This window comes from Caretta caretta, chromosome 11 (assembly GCF_965140235.1).
Source record: "Caretta caretta isolate rCarCar2 chromosome 11, rCarCar1.hap1, whole genome shotgun sequence".
In the NCBI taxonomy this organism is placed as follows: domain Eukaryota; kingdom Metazoa; phylum Chordata; order Testudines; family Cheloniidae; genus Caretta; species Caretta caretta.
The window spans coordinates 13871926-13889119 of NC_134216.1; the positions used below are offsets into that span (position 1 = coordinate 13871926).

The following is a 17194-nucleotide window of genomic DNA, read 5'->3' on the forward strand; positions in this document are numbered from 1 at the left end:
CGTTTCTTGTGAGGGGAGGCACAGTCTGTGGGCAGCTGTTTCCATGACAGGGAGCAATTCTTTCCCACTTTCTTGGAGATGAGTACTCCCGTAGTGTCACTATCTATTAGTTCCTGGAACTTCTATACTCTTCTGCTACATTCACCAAATTAAGAACAAGTAGAATAGTCATCCTAGAATGATTAGACAGACTTGCTCTCCAGGAAGAGTTAATACTGCTGTTCCATGAAATTGCAGGGATAAGGCAGCGGCACTTCATGGGCTGTGCTGTACAATAGCATGACAGAGCCTTTTGTTATGCTCTCGAACACTGCTTGTATACTGTGACTCTTTCTGAAATACTGTTCTACTTGTGTTACTTTCACCAGCTCTTTAAAGCACTTCAGTCTTCCAAAAAAGGCATAGAAAATCACCAGGACTTATTATTCAAACTGAGAATGTTGGAACGGAATACAGAGAGGATTGGTAATGGAATATGGGGCCTTTCATCGCTGGAAGCTGGTTTGATTCTGGAGCAGTTGAGTGTGATTAGCAGTTGAGTGGTGAACAAAAGTTGTTGGCATCCATTACTTCCAGTAGCCAGTGTGAAATGAGTTAGAGGTCTCTGTCCAATTTCTTATGGAATGGTCAGCTCATTTTCACAAGAAAACACCACCACAGTTGGTACCCTGGTTTGTGGTCTTAGCAGAGGCCCTGACTAAATGGGTACGGAGATTGAACTAACATCTGATCAGAGGTGATTTTCCCCATGGCAGTGTGGGCTAGTTTATACTGATTTTGCTTGTGCTCTTAGTCATTGTGGGAATAATGAGGATTTTACTTTCCAGGGCTATCAGCGTGTCATCTCTCACCTCATCTGTCTATCATCTGTCTGTCAGTTCTAAATTAAACTATAAACGTCATCTCTCACCTCATCTGTCTATCAGTTCTAAATTAAACTATAAACCAAACAGAACTGTAGTCTTTATCTTGAGTTGCTTTGATTTTAAATCAGCCTGAGGTTTACCGTCTGATGGATGGTGGAATAAACTGACCCTCCTGCAGAAGAAACAGATCCAGGACTTTGTATGGATCACAATAGTTGGGAAGGGATAATTGCAATGGGAGAGGCCAGAGCTGGGGAAAAGTGGCATCAGGGAGTGGAGGCTTAGTTAGATGTTGACGTGGGAAGATGTTTGCAGTGGGACCAAAGAGGAAGTTTGAATGGGAAGGAATTGCCAGCAGGAGCAATGGTGCCTGGCTGAATAAATTCTCAGTTATATCTAGTCAGCTGGATACAAAACCAGTCTTCAACTGTCCTAATTTTTACACATTAAAACTGTCACTTTGTTCGCTTAAAATACCTTTTGCAAACCTTGATTGTGCAGGCATCTGAATTTTCCAGAGACAATTCTGTTACCTCCTGACATTCATGCTGCTTTTCTATTTGTTAAGAAAAAATTGCTGGCATGGATATTTATAATGGGTATGTTAAATGCTCCCAATAGTCATTGGCTAAGACACCTTCCCAGATCTTCAAGGAGGAGTCTAAGAGGTATGTTGTACAGTGTCAGTGTTAATTAGGGGAACCGATTTACCCTCTGAAAGTTATTTTGTTCTAGAAGAGATCTGCAAGTATTGAATGGAGAAGGACAAATGCTCCTCTTTTGGTTTTGAGGGCATTCAGCACACTACCTTCCAATTAGTTCATTTGAAAAAATATTTGCAGGTAACCTTTAGCATGTAGCACCTGTCACTGGTCTAGAACAGCTGTGGATTCCTGTCCTCCTTGCCCAGTAGTAGAGAAACTGACTTCAGGCCTTGAGGAAGAGGGATCCTTGAAGCCAACAGGGTGGGAATGTGATTAGAGGACATGCTGTACTTGTCCATGCTTGGTCACATCAGTAAGAAAATAATGGGCTCTCTTTGAAGTTAGTGGCAGCAGGATCGCTGGAAACACTTAGGCTATGTCTACACGGGACAGAAAAAAATGGGCAGAGTTTTTTCACAGGGAGTTAGGTCGCTGATGATAAAGCGCTTAAAGAACATTGCTGTTGTGTGTTCACATTGTCTTCCATTGGCAGCATAGCGTGTTCACACTTGCGGCACTTGCATCAGCAATGAGAGCAGTGCACTGTGGGTAGCTATCCCACAGTCCTGCTCTCCCTCTTCTGCTGCTAGGTCTTGTGGGAAGGCACAGGGGATCATGGCGCATCATGGGTCCAGGCTCAGTGCCCCGTGATGCACTGCTTTCCGTCCCAGCATTCCATGTGCTCCCGTCTTCAGTTTGCAAAATTTTTCAACGTCTCTTGTTTTCTCCTTGCCCTGCCACATCTATCTGCAGGAATGGATCCTGCGCTGATCTCCACTGCTCTGCTAGCTCTCACTAGCACATCACGAATAGCAGTGGAGTTATTCTTGAAGTTATGAAGGCAATGGTAGTCACAGTTGCCTGACGTGTCCGACATGGAAAGCAGCAACATTAGATTGCTTCTGGCATTCACGGAACAGCTGATCACAGTGGAATGTCGCTTTTGGGCTCTGGAAACTAGCACAGAGTTGTGGGATTGCATTGTTATGCAGGTCTGGGATCATGACCAGTAGCTTCAGAATTTTCAGATGCAGAAAGTCACCTTCCTGGAACTGTGTGGTGAGCTCTCCCCAGCACTGTGACGTAAGGACTCCTGAATGAGAGCTGCCCTCTCAGTGGAGAAGTGCGTGGCGATTGCAGTGTGGAAGCTGGTGACTCCAGCCTGCTACCAGTTGGTCATGAACCATTTTGGAGTGCGGAAGTCGACTGTTGGGGCTGTGTTAACGCAAGTGTGCAAGGCCATTAGTCACATCCTACTGTGAAAGACCATGACTCTTGGCAATGTGCATGAAATTCTGGATGGGTTTGCAGAAATGGGTTTCCCGAACTGCAGAGGGGTGACAAGGGGTTCTTGCAAAAAATTTTTTGGTGGCCTCACAGTGCGGCCACCAACTCTCACTGGTGGCCGCACTGACACTTTCCCCCTAAAATACTTAATTAACTTTAGGAAAAACAATTAAATATGCACAGGTTCACATCCAAATCATTGTAATGTATATTTGTAGGGTTTTTTGGGAGACTCAATAACAAAAACGATGCTGCCTCCCCCATCCAGGGCTTAGTGCAGGGGTCTCAAACTCAAATGACCACGAGGGCCATATGAGGACTAGTACACTGGCCTGAGGGCTGCATCACTGACCCCCCCACACCCGCTGCCCCAGCCCCGCCCCCACTCCACCCCTTCCATGAGGCCCGCCCCTGCCCCACCTCTTCCCTGCCCTCATTCTAACCCCTTCCCCGAAATCAACATGGGGTGATCTGGAAAGGTGCATGATACCTGTATCTTTAGGAACACTGGCCTGTACAGAAAGCTGCAAGCAGGGATTTTCTTTCCAGACCAGATCACCACAGGGGAAGTCGAAATGCCCAGTGATCCTGGGAGACCCAGTGTACCCCTTAATGCCATGGCTCATGAAGCCGTACATGGAAAACCCAGATAGCAGTAAGGTGTGGTTCAACAACAGGCTGAGTTAGGTGCAGAATGACCGTTGAATGTGTGTTTGGCCGATTAAAGGTGTGCTGGCAGTGCCTGTATGGCAGGTTAGACCTTAGTGAGGAGAATATTCCCACGGTTATAGCCGCATGTTGCACACGGCATAATATTTGTGAAGGGAAGGGTGAAAAATTTACTCGGAGTGGACTGTGAAGGCAGAATGCCTGGCTGCTGATTTTGAGCATCCCGATACCAGGGCTATTAGAGGGGTGGAACGTGGGGCAATAAGAATCAGGGATGCCTTGAGGCAACACTTTGAAGATAAAAACCAGTAATGTTTGTTGCTATGATTGGGACTGCAATGGTTAATTAAATTTGATATGCTAGGAAGCAGTAGTGATTGTTAAGGCCTAGGATTCAATTAAGGAACTGACAGACATGCCTGTTGATTTGCAGGTGCCATCTGCTACCATAACTTGCATGGAAACATATAAAGAGTGCTTATAATTCAAAGAACTTTGCTTTTATTGTGAAATAAATCACAACCCAACACTACACACAGATACATAGACACACACAGATTCCTCGGGGGAGAAGATACTTGGTGGAGGGAAGGGGGGTTGACTTTCAGAGCTGAGCATAAGTCCAGCTTTCGTTTGAAATGCTGTCTATGGGGTGTGTGTGTGTGTGTGTGGAGTTTAGAGGAAAGCACAAAGTGTCAGAAAGCAGAAAGGAATGTGCAGGGGGAATTCTGAATGTGTTGAAGGGGAGGGCAAGCACGCATCTGCTCAGTCTGGACCATTATGAGAGACTGGAACATGTCAGTTTGATGGTCCAAAACTTTTATCAGACTCTCTGTGGCGTCCCTATTGTACGCATCATTTTCTTTCCTTTCCCACTTGTTGCTTTCCCTCTACTTCTTGCTTTCAAACTTTTCTGCCTTTGACTGCAGCAGCACCTCCCGGAATATATCTTTCTTGCTCTGTCTTGGACATTTTCTTATCTGGCACAGATGCTCTCCTGCTGTTGGAGGGGGTTCACAAGGTCATGTCTAGAGAGGCATAATTAACAATAAACAGAAGCACTATTGTCAACTACACAGAGAGCATTGAAACACTGCATTAAAATACACAGCTGGTAACATACCTATCACTTTCTCGGTGACCCTAGGCAAGCACACATGCAGGAGAACAGCCCAAGCATGGTGAGTGAACCCAGGGGCAGGGGCATTGTTCATTGCAGAAAAGCAATGTGAAAGGGTCCCCAGGCACTTATGGGGGTCAACACTCTAAACTTCCCCACCGTTTTCCACAGGCGGGGTCACTATGGAAAATATCTCACTCCTGAGGGTAAGCAAGGAAGCAAAGGTGCATCTGCTACATGCATGCAGCTTCTGCCCCCGTCCCTACGCTGCTTGCCTGTGTGCAGCTTTGGTCCCTGCCCAGGTAATTGCAGAGTGGCATGGGAAAGTGTCTCTCAATGGGAGAAGGAACAAAGCAGCTCTGCCAAGGAACCTCCGGCAGAGGATTGCTGAGTACCTCCAGGAAAGTTTCTCTCTGGAGGATTCTCATGAAATCTCGGAGTGCATCAACTCCCTGTTCTGCCATACTGCCTAGCTGCGTGTGGAAATGCCCAGCACACAGAAACACAGCCAGTCTTCTACATTTCTCTGCCCTCAACCCACTTCAGAACTTCACAAAGCTAAACCACTTATCAGGGGTCTCCTCTCCTGGCTCACCACAGAGTGACTGCTGAGACACCGCCGGAGTGGAGAAAACTCCTGACTGGATGCACCACTGGGCGGCCCTGCGGTGGGCTCCACATCTTCTTCAGCCTCCACCTCTTCATCAATGACTTCCTCCTCTGGGCTAGGTCCACTTTCCACTGGCTTCAGACCTGTCGCAGTATCCACGGTGTGCTTGACGGTGGAGGTTGAGTTGCCATTTAGGATAGCGTCCAACTCCTTATAAAAACGACAGGTCTGGGGCACAGAACTGGAGCGACGGTTTGCCTCCCTTGCCTTGTGGTACGCGTGCCTCAGCTCCTTCACCTTTGCACTGCACTGCAGCATGTCCTGATCATAGCCCTTTTTGTGCAAGCTGCACGCAGTCTGGCCGTAGATATAGAAATGCTTACGGCTGGCGCGCTGCTGGGACTGGACAGCCTCCTCGCCCCAAACACTCATCAGATCCAGTAGCTCCGCAGTGGTCCAAGCGGGAAATCGTTTGCTGTGTGGAGCCGCCATGGTCACCACGGAGGATGTGCGCCGAGCAAACAGGAAGGGGAATCTCAAAATTCCTGGGGCTTTAAAGGGGGAGGGACAGAAGGTTGTTCACCCGGCAGCAGGGCAGCAGAGTTGAAACTGCTGACTAGAGTGGTCAGCATGGGCATTGTGGGACACTTTCCGGTGGCCAATAACAGCGCTAAAATCAGGCCTGGTGTCTACACTGGCACGATGGCGATAAAACCTTGGTGCAAAAAGCCTTATGACTCTTGTCAAGGTGTTTTTTTTTTTTTTTTTTTACAGCGCTGCAACTGAGGAGTGTCATACACCTCTGCTGCCTTTTGACGAAAAACCTTGGCAGTGTAGACCAGCCCTTAAGTTACATACAAATTCAAAAGTTGTGTGTCTGCCTACACTGGCTTTATGGCTTATAACAACAATCTGTAACCCACTAGCTGCCCCCATCCCCAGCTGTTGCTCCCCCTTTCCTCCCTAGGACTGGAGGCGTTAATAGGCCACTTCACCTTGAATGGTCTCTTACAATATGCCTTGCATAATGACAGGTTTCAGGGTAGCAGCTGTGTTAGTCTGTATCCGCAAAAAGACAAGGAGGACTTGTGGCACCTTAGAGATTAACACATTTATTTGAGCATAAGCTTTCGTGAGCTACATCCGATGCAGTGAGCTGTAGCTCACAAAAGCTTATGCTCAAATAAATGTGTTAGTCTCTAAGGTGCCACAAGTCTTCCTTTTCTTTTTACAGTATGTGTTAACGACTTATGCTAAACAATCTGTTCCACCTTGTATTTCGCTGTGACACTCGGTATCTACCCTAGAGAGCTTGCAGTGGCATAGCTATCCAATGCAGCTGCACCGCGGTAAGATCTCTAGTCTAGCTGCTCTACACCGATGATGGGAGAAAGCTCTTCCATCAACATAATTAATCCACCCCCAACAAGTGGTGGTGGGGTGTGTTTTATTCACACCCCTGCATGACATAAGTTATACGACATAAGCGGTAGTGTAGACATCGCCTACGTTTCCCAGACCTGAAGAAGAGCTCGGTGTGGATTAAAAGCGTGTGTCTCTCACCAACAGAAGTTGGTCCAAAAAGATATTACCTTGCCCTTGTCTCTCTTTGTATATTGTCTGGCAGTGTTTCAGGAAGGGTTCTGCTCTTCTTTGAAACCAGATCTTTTCCTCATTATTTCCTTTTGCTGGACTTCAGCACATAGACTTGGCAATTATGAATGAGCCTAGTAAAGAGGGACAGGAAAGGTGAGACTTCTTTTTGCTGTCCCTCTTTACTAGGCTCATGGAAAGGTGAGACTTCTAGGCTTTACTAGGCTCAGGAAAGGTGAGACTTCTTTTTGCTGTTCTTAGTGGCAATGGACTGGTTGTTTTCTATCTTAGATAGGTTAACTTGTCAAGCCTTCCCTTTTCTCGCTAAATGTATTCATCCCTTCCTTGTGCTTTTCTTCTCTTCCCTTCTTGCCCCCTCACCCCCTCTGCCTACTGCCCACATCTTAACTGCAGCAGGTTTTCATGGATGCAGCATTTGCTGTACAGATGGGACAGCAAAGACTTACTCCAGTGGTACACAATTCTTTTTTGCACCCATTAAGGGATGCGTGCCCTTCCCGAAACAGAAGCTATGTCCCAGCCGTGATCTGAATGAGGAGAGTGTCAAAGGATCCTTCTGAAACAGGTTCTTAGAAAATTGCACATACCATAACCCTGTCCACTTCTTGATTTAAACAGAAGTGTAGTTTCACCATAGAGTTGTGTGCAATGGGTGGGGAGAACTATAGCAAAGCCCAAGAGCTACTTGCATGAAGTATCTTTGTCTGAAGAGAAAGCCAGCAGGTGTCAGCACAGCCTGTTCTTCAGTATATCAAAGCCCATATGAGCAAGGAAATATTTAGCATTTGTGAAGAACAGTTCTTTGTGAACTAGTTTAACTTGCATAGCCTGTGCTAGTTCTCTGGGGCCGAGCGCTGATGCTTTCCTTGCAGACAGTGTTGCATTTTATATTGAAGTCAAAATGCTGATGTCAAATCTTAAATTCCTCCTGTTAGATTAAGAGCATTCTTTGCATAGCCAGTTCCAGCATGTCTAAATCTTTGCACAGCTTGGATGTTAACCTCCCCATATCATTCATTTGGTGTGTTGTCTGGAGTATACCAGTTTTAGGTTGCTGAGGTGTATTTATCTAGCTTTAAAATAAGCCTGTCTTAACTTCAAGGTGAAGCACCCAGAGCAAACACAAACATACATGCAAAATCCATCACTAAATCTTCAGCAATACTTAATGCCCTCCACCCTGCCCTCCCGTTAGTCCCCCCCACCCCGTCCCCCGTGCAGCGAGAAAAAGGGAATCTTGCATTGGGGCCTCCAGGCCACAACATCTGAGCTTTGATCAACTCAGGTGGGATGTGAATTCCAGTGCACAGAGGTGGCAGGCTGCAGTGTTGTGAATTGATTCACTCAGCTATGATGGCTGAAGTTCACATAGATTGTGCCCAGATAATGGGCAACAAGTGGTGTGTAAGGGGATGTAATGGACTTCCTTACAGTCAGACTCCCCTCTATCTACATGCATTAATTTACCAGTGCAAGGCTGGGTACAGAGGAGATGAAAGAAAGTAAAGTTGAAGTGTGGGTGCGGGCTGGCCTGTCTGATGTTTTTTCCTTAAATCTTCCAGTTTTGTTTCTCTTGCTTTACTCCTCTCTTCTGGCCTCATACTGTGGAAATTACTCCAGGGATTTTCAACCTTTTTTGTGCATGAGCAAAAAACTGTCCTAGGCCCCCAGAGAATCAGTACAGTAATCCACAAGCCATTTAGTTCCCATTAGTGATGAATAATAAATGGTCAAATTTCATTTTATATCAATCACCCCCAATGTAAAAATGAGGTAGTAGGGGAATGTGATGGGTGGGTTACTGGTGGTGCCAATGGGGAGGTGAGGAAGACGGGATGGGGGGGTGGTTCTCTATTCTCCTAGCAGCAGACTTACTTCAGAAGTGTTGTGGGCCTGGCCCTGTTGTCGCATGAAACAGAGCTATCCCAGGAGCTGGGAAGGAAGGAGAAGACTGAGGAGCAGATGTGAGATTGGGTTAGGGATAGAGCAGAGGAGGGACAGCAGGAAAAGTGGAACTTTTCATACCTTCCTACACCCTCTGTTGCACCCTAGAACCCACATTATTTTGCTTCACCCCACCAGCGATCCACGGGGTGCGGCCCAGCAGGCATCCCTTCATGATCCACTGGTGGGTTAAATCTTATGGTAAGTCCTGATTTACAGAAACCAATTCCTTTATAATGTAGGGACCAAATTCAGAGGGGTGGGGGTAGGAGTGTAAATTGGGTGCAAGTCTGAGTTGGTTGTGGATACACTGAAGAGACCAGAAGAAGGTGCAGAGTATATAAACTTAGACTCACCTCTGCATTTGTCAAGGCCTCCCATTTTGCCAGCTGTGGCATGTAGTGCTGCACAGCTGAAACTTTCCCTATCATCTGAGAGCTGCTGGTAGGCTCTTGTTTTACATCACACTTGGGTCTAATTCTGCCAGCGTTGTTATCTGCACCTATGGGGTCTATAGGTATGAGGGTGCCAGTGGACTGGGAAAACATGCCCCAGACATGTATATTCTATATTCTGTTCTATACTCCACATGTGTTGCTTAAGAGGCCAGATCAGGAAGCCCCTTTGCATCAATGGCCTTAACATTAAAATGTCAAGTATTGGGCTATTCCCACATTGGTGTGCAGTTAAGCCTCAGGCTCAACCACCATCTAGCTGGCATGAACTAAATCAGATTAATAGTCTTTAGTCAATGACTTCACATAGAGTTAAACAAGTGGTGTAGAGAGGAAGGCCCCCTATAAGTCATTAGCTGAGCCTCTCATTTTCTTTTTCTATTTTTTCAGTGGGAATTCGGCTTAGCAGAAAGCAAATTTGGCTCTCTTCTAGCATCTGCTTTCCTACTACTCCCTCTAGGGTGCTGAATGAGACATCTCTTTAAGAGCAAATATTTGATCGTAGACGACTCTTTAATCCAGGAGAAAGAGGGATAACAGCTGATTTTGGCTGGAAGTTGAAGCTAGATAAACTCAAATCAGGGGCAAAGGCAAATATTTTTAACCGTGAGGGTAACTAACCAGTGGACTAGCTGGGTGTGGTAGATCCTCCATCACTTGCTGTCCTTAAATCAAAAGTGGACATCTGTCTGAGAGAGATGCTCTAGGTCAATTACAAGTCATTGGGTTTGTTGCAGGAATCATCAAATTACATGGCCAATACTACACAGGTCAACTTAGATTGTCATAATGATCCTTTCCAGCCCTACATCTATGAAAAGTGATTCATTTGCTCCATGAACAAGAACAGCAAATAAGGTTATATTGTACCCACATACTGTACATCACATGTTTAATTTAAATTATCTGGCTCTGAGTTTCACATAAGTTCTTGGTAGTGGGAAACTACTCTGTATAGGAGTTCTGCAAAACTGTCACTCACTAAACAATAAATTGAACCAAACATCCCTAGTGTAACAAATCCATTGTTTCAAAGCTAAGGCACAATCTACAGATTCCACTAACTTGATGCATGAAATATTGAGATAGAGAATACACAAACAGTGACAAAACCTTCAGATGTAACAGCTAATATACCCGTGCGAGCCTTCTTGGTGACTTGGAGAAATTTTATGAAATACACCTTCTAGCAGTTTTCAAGCAATTGCATCCCACTTAAGATTTAACCATAGTTTGATAAATCACTTTGTCAGTAAATCCCTGAAGAGCAGGAGACCAAAAACATTGCTAAAAGCCCTGTATAATAAGGAAGGCATTAGAGAGCTGTACCTGCAGAGGCTAAACTTTAGCACAGGAATTTAAATTAACTCATTAAAATCAATTTACAAATTAGCTCATTAAAATGCTACACTGCAGATCTAGAAGTGGTGGATCTGTTATCCCACTTCCTTGAGGTAGTGCCTAAAGGAACTGAGGCCAAAGAGACAGTGTTAAAGATTGCATCTTTCCACTCTCACTAAACTCATCCATTGTCCCCTTCTTCTTTAGCTCTATATTAAGGCAACTTTTTGCTTACTGAATTAAGCTCTGCTATTCATGAGCTGCAACAGCTTGTATTATATCCATGATCAGCACCCACAAAGGCCTACATAATTAAATATCTATTACAGCGACAATGAATGCAAATGTGTGGAATATTCCCTCTTACACTGATATGACATAGAACTGACAAGTCTATCAGAGCATTGGTCCTTCTAGGTAATATCTTTTCCCATCACAATAGCAAACACCAGCTGCTTACGTTATTGGGTTTTGTTTCTCACATTTAAATCCTGGACAATCACGTCGCTTTATTGATAGCTTTATTTAACAGAAAGATACTTTAGATTAACATTGTATTGTCTATAGAAAAAGAGACAGCACACAAGAATGAGTGAGTACTGATGCCATTATACAGGCACATTCATTCTATCTTTATAGAGCTATAATTCTAAGACTGAGAGGCCAATGATGAAAGAGGATTAAAACTGGCCCTGTTCTCACAGCTTTACAATTGGTTCTTATACCCCAAAGGTACAAAATAAGGAAAACAGAAAATAAAAATACAAACAGTTTGCCATTTCAGCTATAAATTTTGCAACAAATATACAAACACGGAGTACAAAAGTAATATCAGTAACAAGGAAATGTTTATGCTAACATTCCTCAACCCCCTAGCTACATCAAATAATGCAGTGGGGAAAGAAGTTAAAAAGGCAAAGAGCATTTTCAAAGTTTTCTTAACACTTTTTAAAAATTATTATTTCTACAAAGTCAGAATAAATTATTCAAAATTTTAGTATCAGGGATTTAGGATATAGACCCCAAAGGGTAGAGTCATTCTGAAAGTTGCACAAGTTAGGACTTAAGTTCTGTAGGTAGAGAAATTGGTCCCGGGGTAGTCAATTATTTTTTGTCAAGGTCCAAATTTCTTGGTCAGGGTATAGGCAAGATCCAGACACCAAAGAAAATAATAAAAAAAAAACAAGAATAATGATAATAAGTAAATAAAAATATTTTGGGGTTCAATCAAAAGTGACTGGTGGTCCGGATTTGGCCCACCTATTCACCACCCCTGATTCTACAGGTTCAGCCCTACCACTTCTTGCTCTGTGAGTGATCCTGTTGATGCCAAACCCTATGTCTCAGTGCAAAAGTTATCTTAATATTAAAAAAAACTTTTTTTTTTTTTTACACAAACACTGAAGACAAAGCCTAAGGCTCATGCAACTTTCTGTCCCCCTCCTCTTTTTTGCCAACAGTGTAGCAGTCTACCAGGTTGCCTGCTGCAGGGGAGTGAGAGGAAGCACAGATGTGAGAATAAGCATCAGAATCAGGATTCTTTACCTTAGCCAGAAAATGTGAAAACTAGTGATTTTATGTTGGCTTTGCCTGATGATGAAATACAGCAGGAGGCTGGAATGAGTAAGTGGACTGAATTCAAATTCGCTTCCAGGAGTTAAATTGAAGTGGATGGAATTACACCAGAGGTGATTTTGGCTCAGACCTCTCGCAGAAGCTGTAATTTGCCATTCAGATGCACATATTACTGTCAAATCTATCTGCTTTGCGAGTGACATTAGCAGATAATGATTTGGGCATGGAGGGGTTCTCGATAATTCTCCCTGCCCTGAAAGGCACAACAGGGACACACAGTAACTCACTTCTTATTGAAGGAATTATCATGTGATTATGAAATCCAGCACACTGACTCGTCTTGATTTTCTTTAATTTAGTAGGAAGACGTGGTGTTTTGAGATTCCAGGGTGACTCTTATACAACAGCAGAAATACCTGAATATCATCGGGGGACTATTAATAGCAGCTTGTAAGTCTTATTCTCCTCAGCAGTTTAAGGCTGAACAGCAAGTTCTGATCAGCAGCAACTTTTAAAATTCTCTGGTGATTCAAGTATTGACTCCTGTCATATCTTCAAGGCACTGTCCAGCAGCAACTTTTGTACTTTACTTCGTTGTAGGAAACCAGGTTATTACAACCAGATCTTAACATCTTACGTTCTTGAGACATTCTTCTATTTCCTCTGGACTCTCCTTTTTAAAGGATCTGTTGTAAAGCATGGCAGTCGTCGTAGACAAACAAGTTGGAATCTCTACGGGGCAAAGACTGTGGATTTGCATGTGTTGTGAAGCATCTACGACATTGGTGTGTTTTCAATCAAGAATGGTGTATTAATTTAGACTGTGGACAGTCTGAACAATCGTTGTGATAAAAACAAATATGGGGTCTGATTCTCCCCTGCCTTGCACAGAGTGTGGGCATCGTTCACCCCTGTGCCAAGGAAGTGAGAAGTTCTGCCAATGATGCTAGTATTTTTATTTAGCGTGTGCGTAGTCGTCTAGCCAAGCGATGGCATCTTCAGTGGCGGGATGCAGTTCTTCTAGGCCACCGCTGACCCTAGTCAGCAGGCGTTCCTCGACAATGTGCGGCATCGTCTGTGTTGTGCCACAGCTGCACAAAGGGCTGTCACAAAGGCCCCAGTGGTACTGGTTGGCTGCACAGAGACCTTGCCTCATCTGACACCTGTTCAACAGGGACCATTGGCAATGGGGCAGGTCAAAACTAGGTGGGCAAATTGTGGGGTTGGCGACGAGGGGCTGGTTGGGGATTATAATAGATATCCATTCCTCTCGCCAGAATGTTTCCGCCCTAACATCCTGACGTGGCGGATGAGACCATAATGGGCGACGTGATGGCAAATGTGTAACTGGTGGTTTGAAAAGGTCATTATGCAGTGGCAGGCTTGAGTTGGCGCATACTTTCTCCAGTAACCTGCCAGTGGCAACCTCTCGTCTGATAGGAGGAGGAGCAATATTGCTCAGAACTGGAAGCCAGGGGAGTGGAGTCGGACACAGGGTGCCGGAGATGATACGCATGGCGGCACGTAACTGCATATGATGCTAGTGTATGACACTCACTTTGTAGCTGAGTAAATGACTGTTGAAGGTGAAAGGCACTGGAGAATCAGGCCCATAATGAGTAGCTGCATTGGTGTCCATTCCATGACTGAGACTTGGTCAGAGACAGATGAGTTTTAGCCTTTGTGAGAATGTTCATAGCTGTAAAGCCGCGTTTTTTGGATGTACTGGATCTGTCACAGAGAGGGCAGATGTGTCATTGCTGGTGGTGAAACAAATACACCTGATACAGTAGCTGTTGTAGATGTAGGTGGTTTGAGTTTAATAAGAGTAGTTTCAAACAGCGTCGCCCCATTATTCACTGCTAATTCAGCTGGCAGCTGTCGTTTTCCCAGTGCCCAGAGTCAATATCATGAAGCTGCGAGTCCTTTTGGAGGTTATCGTTACACTCCTTCCATTAGGGGATGCACTAAACTTTGGTTTCATATCACTGAGAACATGTGGTGGCAATGACCACTGCAGATTACGCTAAGGTGTAAATGCACTTCAGGCACGGTGCTGTCTTCAAAATCTATTATAACCTTTGGAAATAAATCAACTCTTCCAACTGTACAAATATGCACATGCATCGCCCACATCTACAAGACCAAAAAATACACTGTCCACATTTGAGAAAGTAGTGAATACTGAGATGTGCCATCCAATTTGTTGGGTCCAGGGATCAGGTTTGGAAGCACATCCCACAGTTCTCCAATAACTGGATGTTTCTGCTGTGGTGGCAGGAGTTAAGTAGTTTATGCTGAGATTTATACTATCCTCATTCAGCTTCAGAGTCAACTTCCCATGTGGAAGAACACCAAGGACCGCTCACACTGCTCAGAAACATTGTTTTGGTTTAGCAGCAGATTCAGATGGTCCATCAGGTCTCATGCAGAAGGATTTCTTTATAATCATAGGGGATTCAAATGGTCTCCCTGGATATTTAAAAAAGAGAGCAGCTGGGGCCCCAATAGAGAAGTGTCAGTACAGAGTACCACCAGCTACTGTCTCAATAGACCAATACAACCTACAGAATTCCATTCATTTTCTACATATATTTACAGCTGCTCTCTCAAACATCATGATGATTTTTTAAGGCAATAATCATGCTAGCGAATCAGCAATATATTTTAAATACTACTGCATAAACTAGTTTCACGGTAACTGATTTTCTAAAGTCACCAACTATGAATATCAACCCACAAGGCAATTATACCAAACATACACAATTATGAAAAACCTCGAGAAATCTTCATAGTGCTTTGAAATTCTCCATCATAAGAGAGGCTTTGCTACACATTACTGGAACTTTCTCCGCTTGAATATTCACCAGTTGCACTGGGCAGTGTGAATTTCACGTACCTTCCCTTTTCCCAGCCGTTCCGAATGCGCCGCAGTCTTCCGTGGATACAGGGCAAACGAAAGAATATTTTCGCTAAGATCACAGTACATGGCACCAGTAGTGTGAGTGTGTAACTTGGCGGCAGATAGAATTTGTATTGGTTTTCATCAAAGGCCCTTGTCCATCCAAAGGTGAGGGTGTGTAGGGTGCTGACTACTAGGGCAATAAATCCAACGGTGGACTACAAGGAAAAGAAACACGCTATTTACTGAGGTGCCACACTTCTCACAGTAGTAATACTTAGTGCAAATAAAGCCCTGAACACTTTCATGGCACTTTGCTAAAGTAAGATATTCCCTGTCTGCAGGGCGTAATAGCTAAGGATTCGAAATCCGTTCCCACTGAAGTCAGAAATCCGTTCCCACTGAAGTCAATGGGGGTTTAGCCATTGGCATTGCTGTGAGCAGGACTGAGCTCTAGACAAGACAAGCATCTTCGACGCGCAGTATAACCATTAACGAACTCTCACCACCTCTGAATACGTGCTATGCTCAAGTTAGTGATGGGGAAACTGGCGTACAGAGGTTGAGTGAACAATTGAAACAGAAACAAGCTGGTGTAAATGATAGCCTAGAGTGGTTTCTCTGTCTCCACTCTGGGTTTGTGCAGGTCCCACTGATAGCTGCAACTGGGGCAAATCCCAAGTGTATGCTATGGTGAAAGCATGTATTAAATGGCTCATTTTAAAGAGGCCTGCACAGCCAGCAGCTGCTACAGGGCCACTTATTTAGGAGCCTAAATATGGACTTAGGCGTTTAACTGTAGTCCCCCAAAATCTTGATCAATGCTTCTTGTTAGTCATGGCCAAGAAACATTGCCTTCCAGAAGCTAAGTCAGGTGATTGGGGGTGGGGGTGGGGAGGGAGCCGCAGGAATGGTGGGGTGGAGTAAAGATCAAATCATCTTATTTGGAAAACAAAAATCAGCTGGGAAATTGCTGCTTCTAAAATGTTTCCTCCTGGTTTGTGATTGTTAGTCTACAGTTTTACCAGATTTCTCAAAAGTAACCTTGTTAGTAATGACAAAACAGACCAACTGTATCTGTCCCTCAGTGTAATTTATTGGGCATTTAAAAGGATTGGGAGGTGGAGAAGAAAGAAGCTCTATGGAATCTACTTCCTTATAAGTGGTACTTAGCTAGCTACTTAAATGACCTGCATCATTCTGAGCACCTAAGAGTCATTACTGGATTTCATCCTTACAACACCCTTATGATTTAGGGAAATATTATCCCCACGTTAGAGATGGGGAACTTATCCATGGTTCTACAGGAAGTCAGTGTCAGAGTTAGGACTCAAACATGTGTTTGCTGAATACCAGAGCAGCACCTTATCCCCTAGAGCATCCTTCATACCAAACCCATCCTTTCTTCCTACTCAAAGTCTCATTAAATTCCTAAGACTAAGAGATAACAAGCCTCCCCTCCCCCAACTAGATCAGGAGAGGTTCATCTTATTTGGAAAATTAAGAATGATAACTAGCCGGAATGTGCCCTGATTGCAGTTGAAAGATACAGTGCTCCTAACAGCAGCAATCGACTCATCATGGCTCATACATCATTTATTTGCTGTTAGTTCTCACCGGCAGCAAAAATCCCTGGGTGAAAAGTGGCAGGAAGTACCAGCTTGTGACTAATCTTTCAGAGAAAAGATTTAAAATGGGGAGGAAAAAAAATGTACAAAGTGAAGCAATAACGTTCTGCATTAGGCAAAGTGTTCTTTTGGAGAGTTAATCCAAAAGGGTTTTCACATAAGTTATGGCACTTGAGGCTGAACTTAATTATTTTTTCCCCCTTCAGTTTCTTTTTAAACAACTGTTGGTAGAAGTGAACCAGAAACAAAAGTTAGGACAAAAGGAAACAAAGCATCACAGTGGATCAGTTAGTATTAAATGAAAAAAAAAGCCTACCTTTAAATGATGTTAACCTTGTGACCTGAAACAAAACACTAATAAGCAAGGAATCCCTAGATAAGGCTGTAACTCAGTCCAGAATCATGGAAGTTCCTTAGAGTGCAACAGTGGGCTAATTCATTAGTTATACAAATGAGCAGTTATATAATAATATGATGTT

General features: G+C 44.1%; 1 protein-coding gene across 9 annotated transcripts in view; it reads right to left on the minus strand.

Annotated features, from left to right (window-relative positions):
- STEAP3 (STEAP3 metalloreductase) overlaps nucleotides 1-17194 on the minus strand; it is a 66950-nt gene that overhangs the window by 20373 nt on the left and 29383 nt on the right. For 5 of the 9 annotated variants that reach the window (XM_075117765.1, XM_075117761.1, XM_075117762.1 and 2 more), the window contains one exon: nucleotides 15085-15305. The exons of 1 other annotated variant lie outside the window; for it this stretch is intronic. In XM_075117765.1, the coding sequence (XP_074973866.1) occupies nucleotides 15085-15305 (221 nt within the window). Of the gene's footprint in view, nucleotides 1-4010; nucleotides 4555-11114; nucleotides 15306-17194 lie in introns of those variants that run through there. 3 more of the 9 variants (XM_048869127.2, XM_048869132.2, XM_048869126.2) reach the window with 3 other exon arrangements.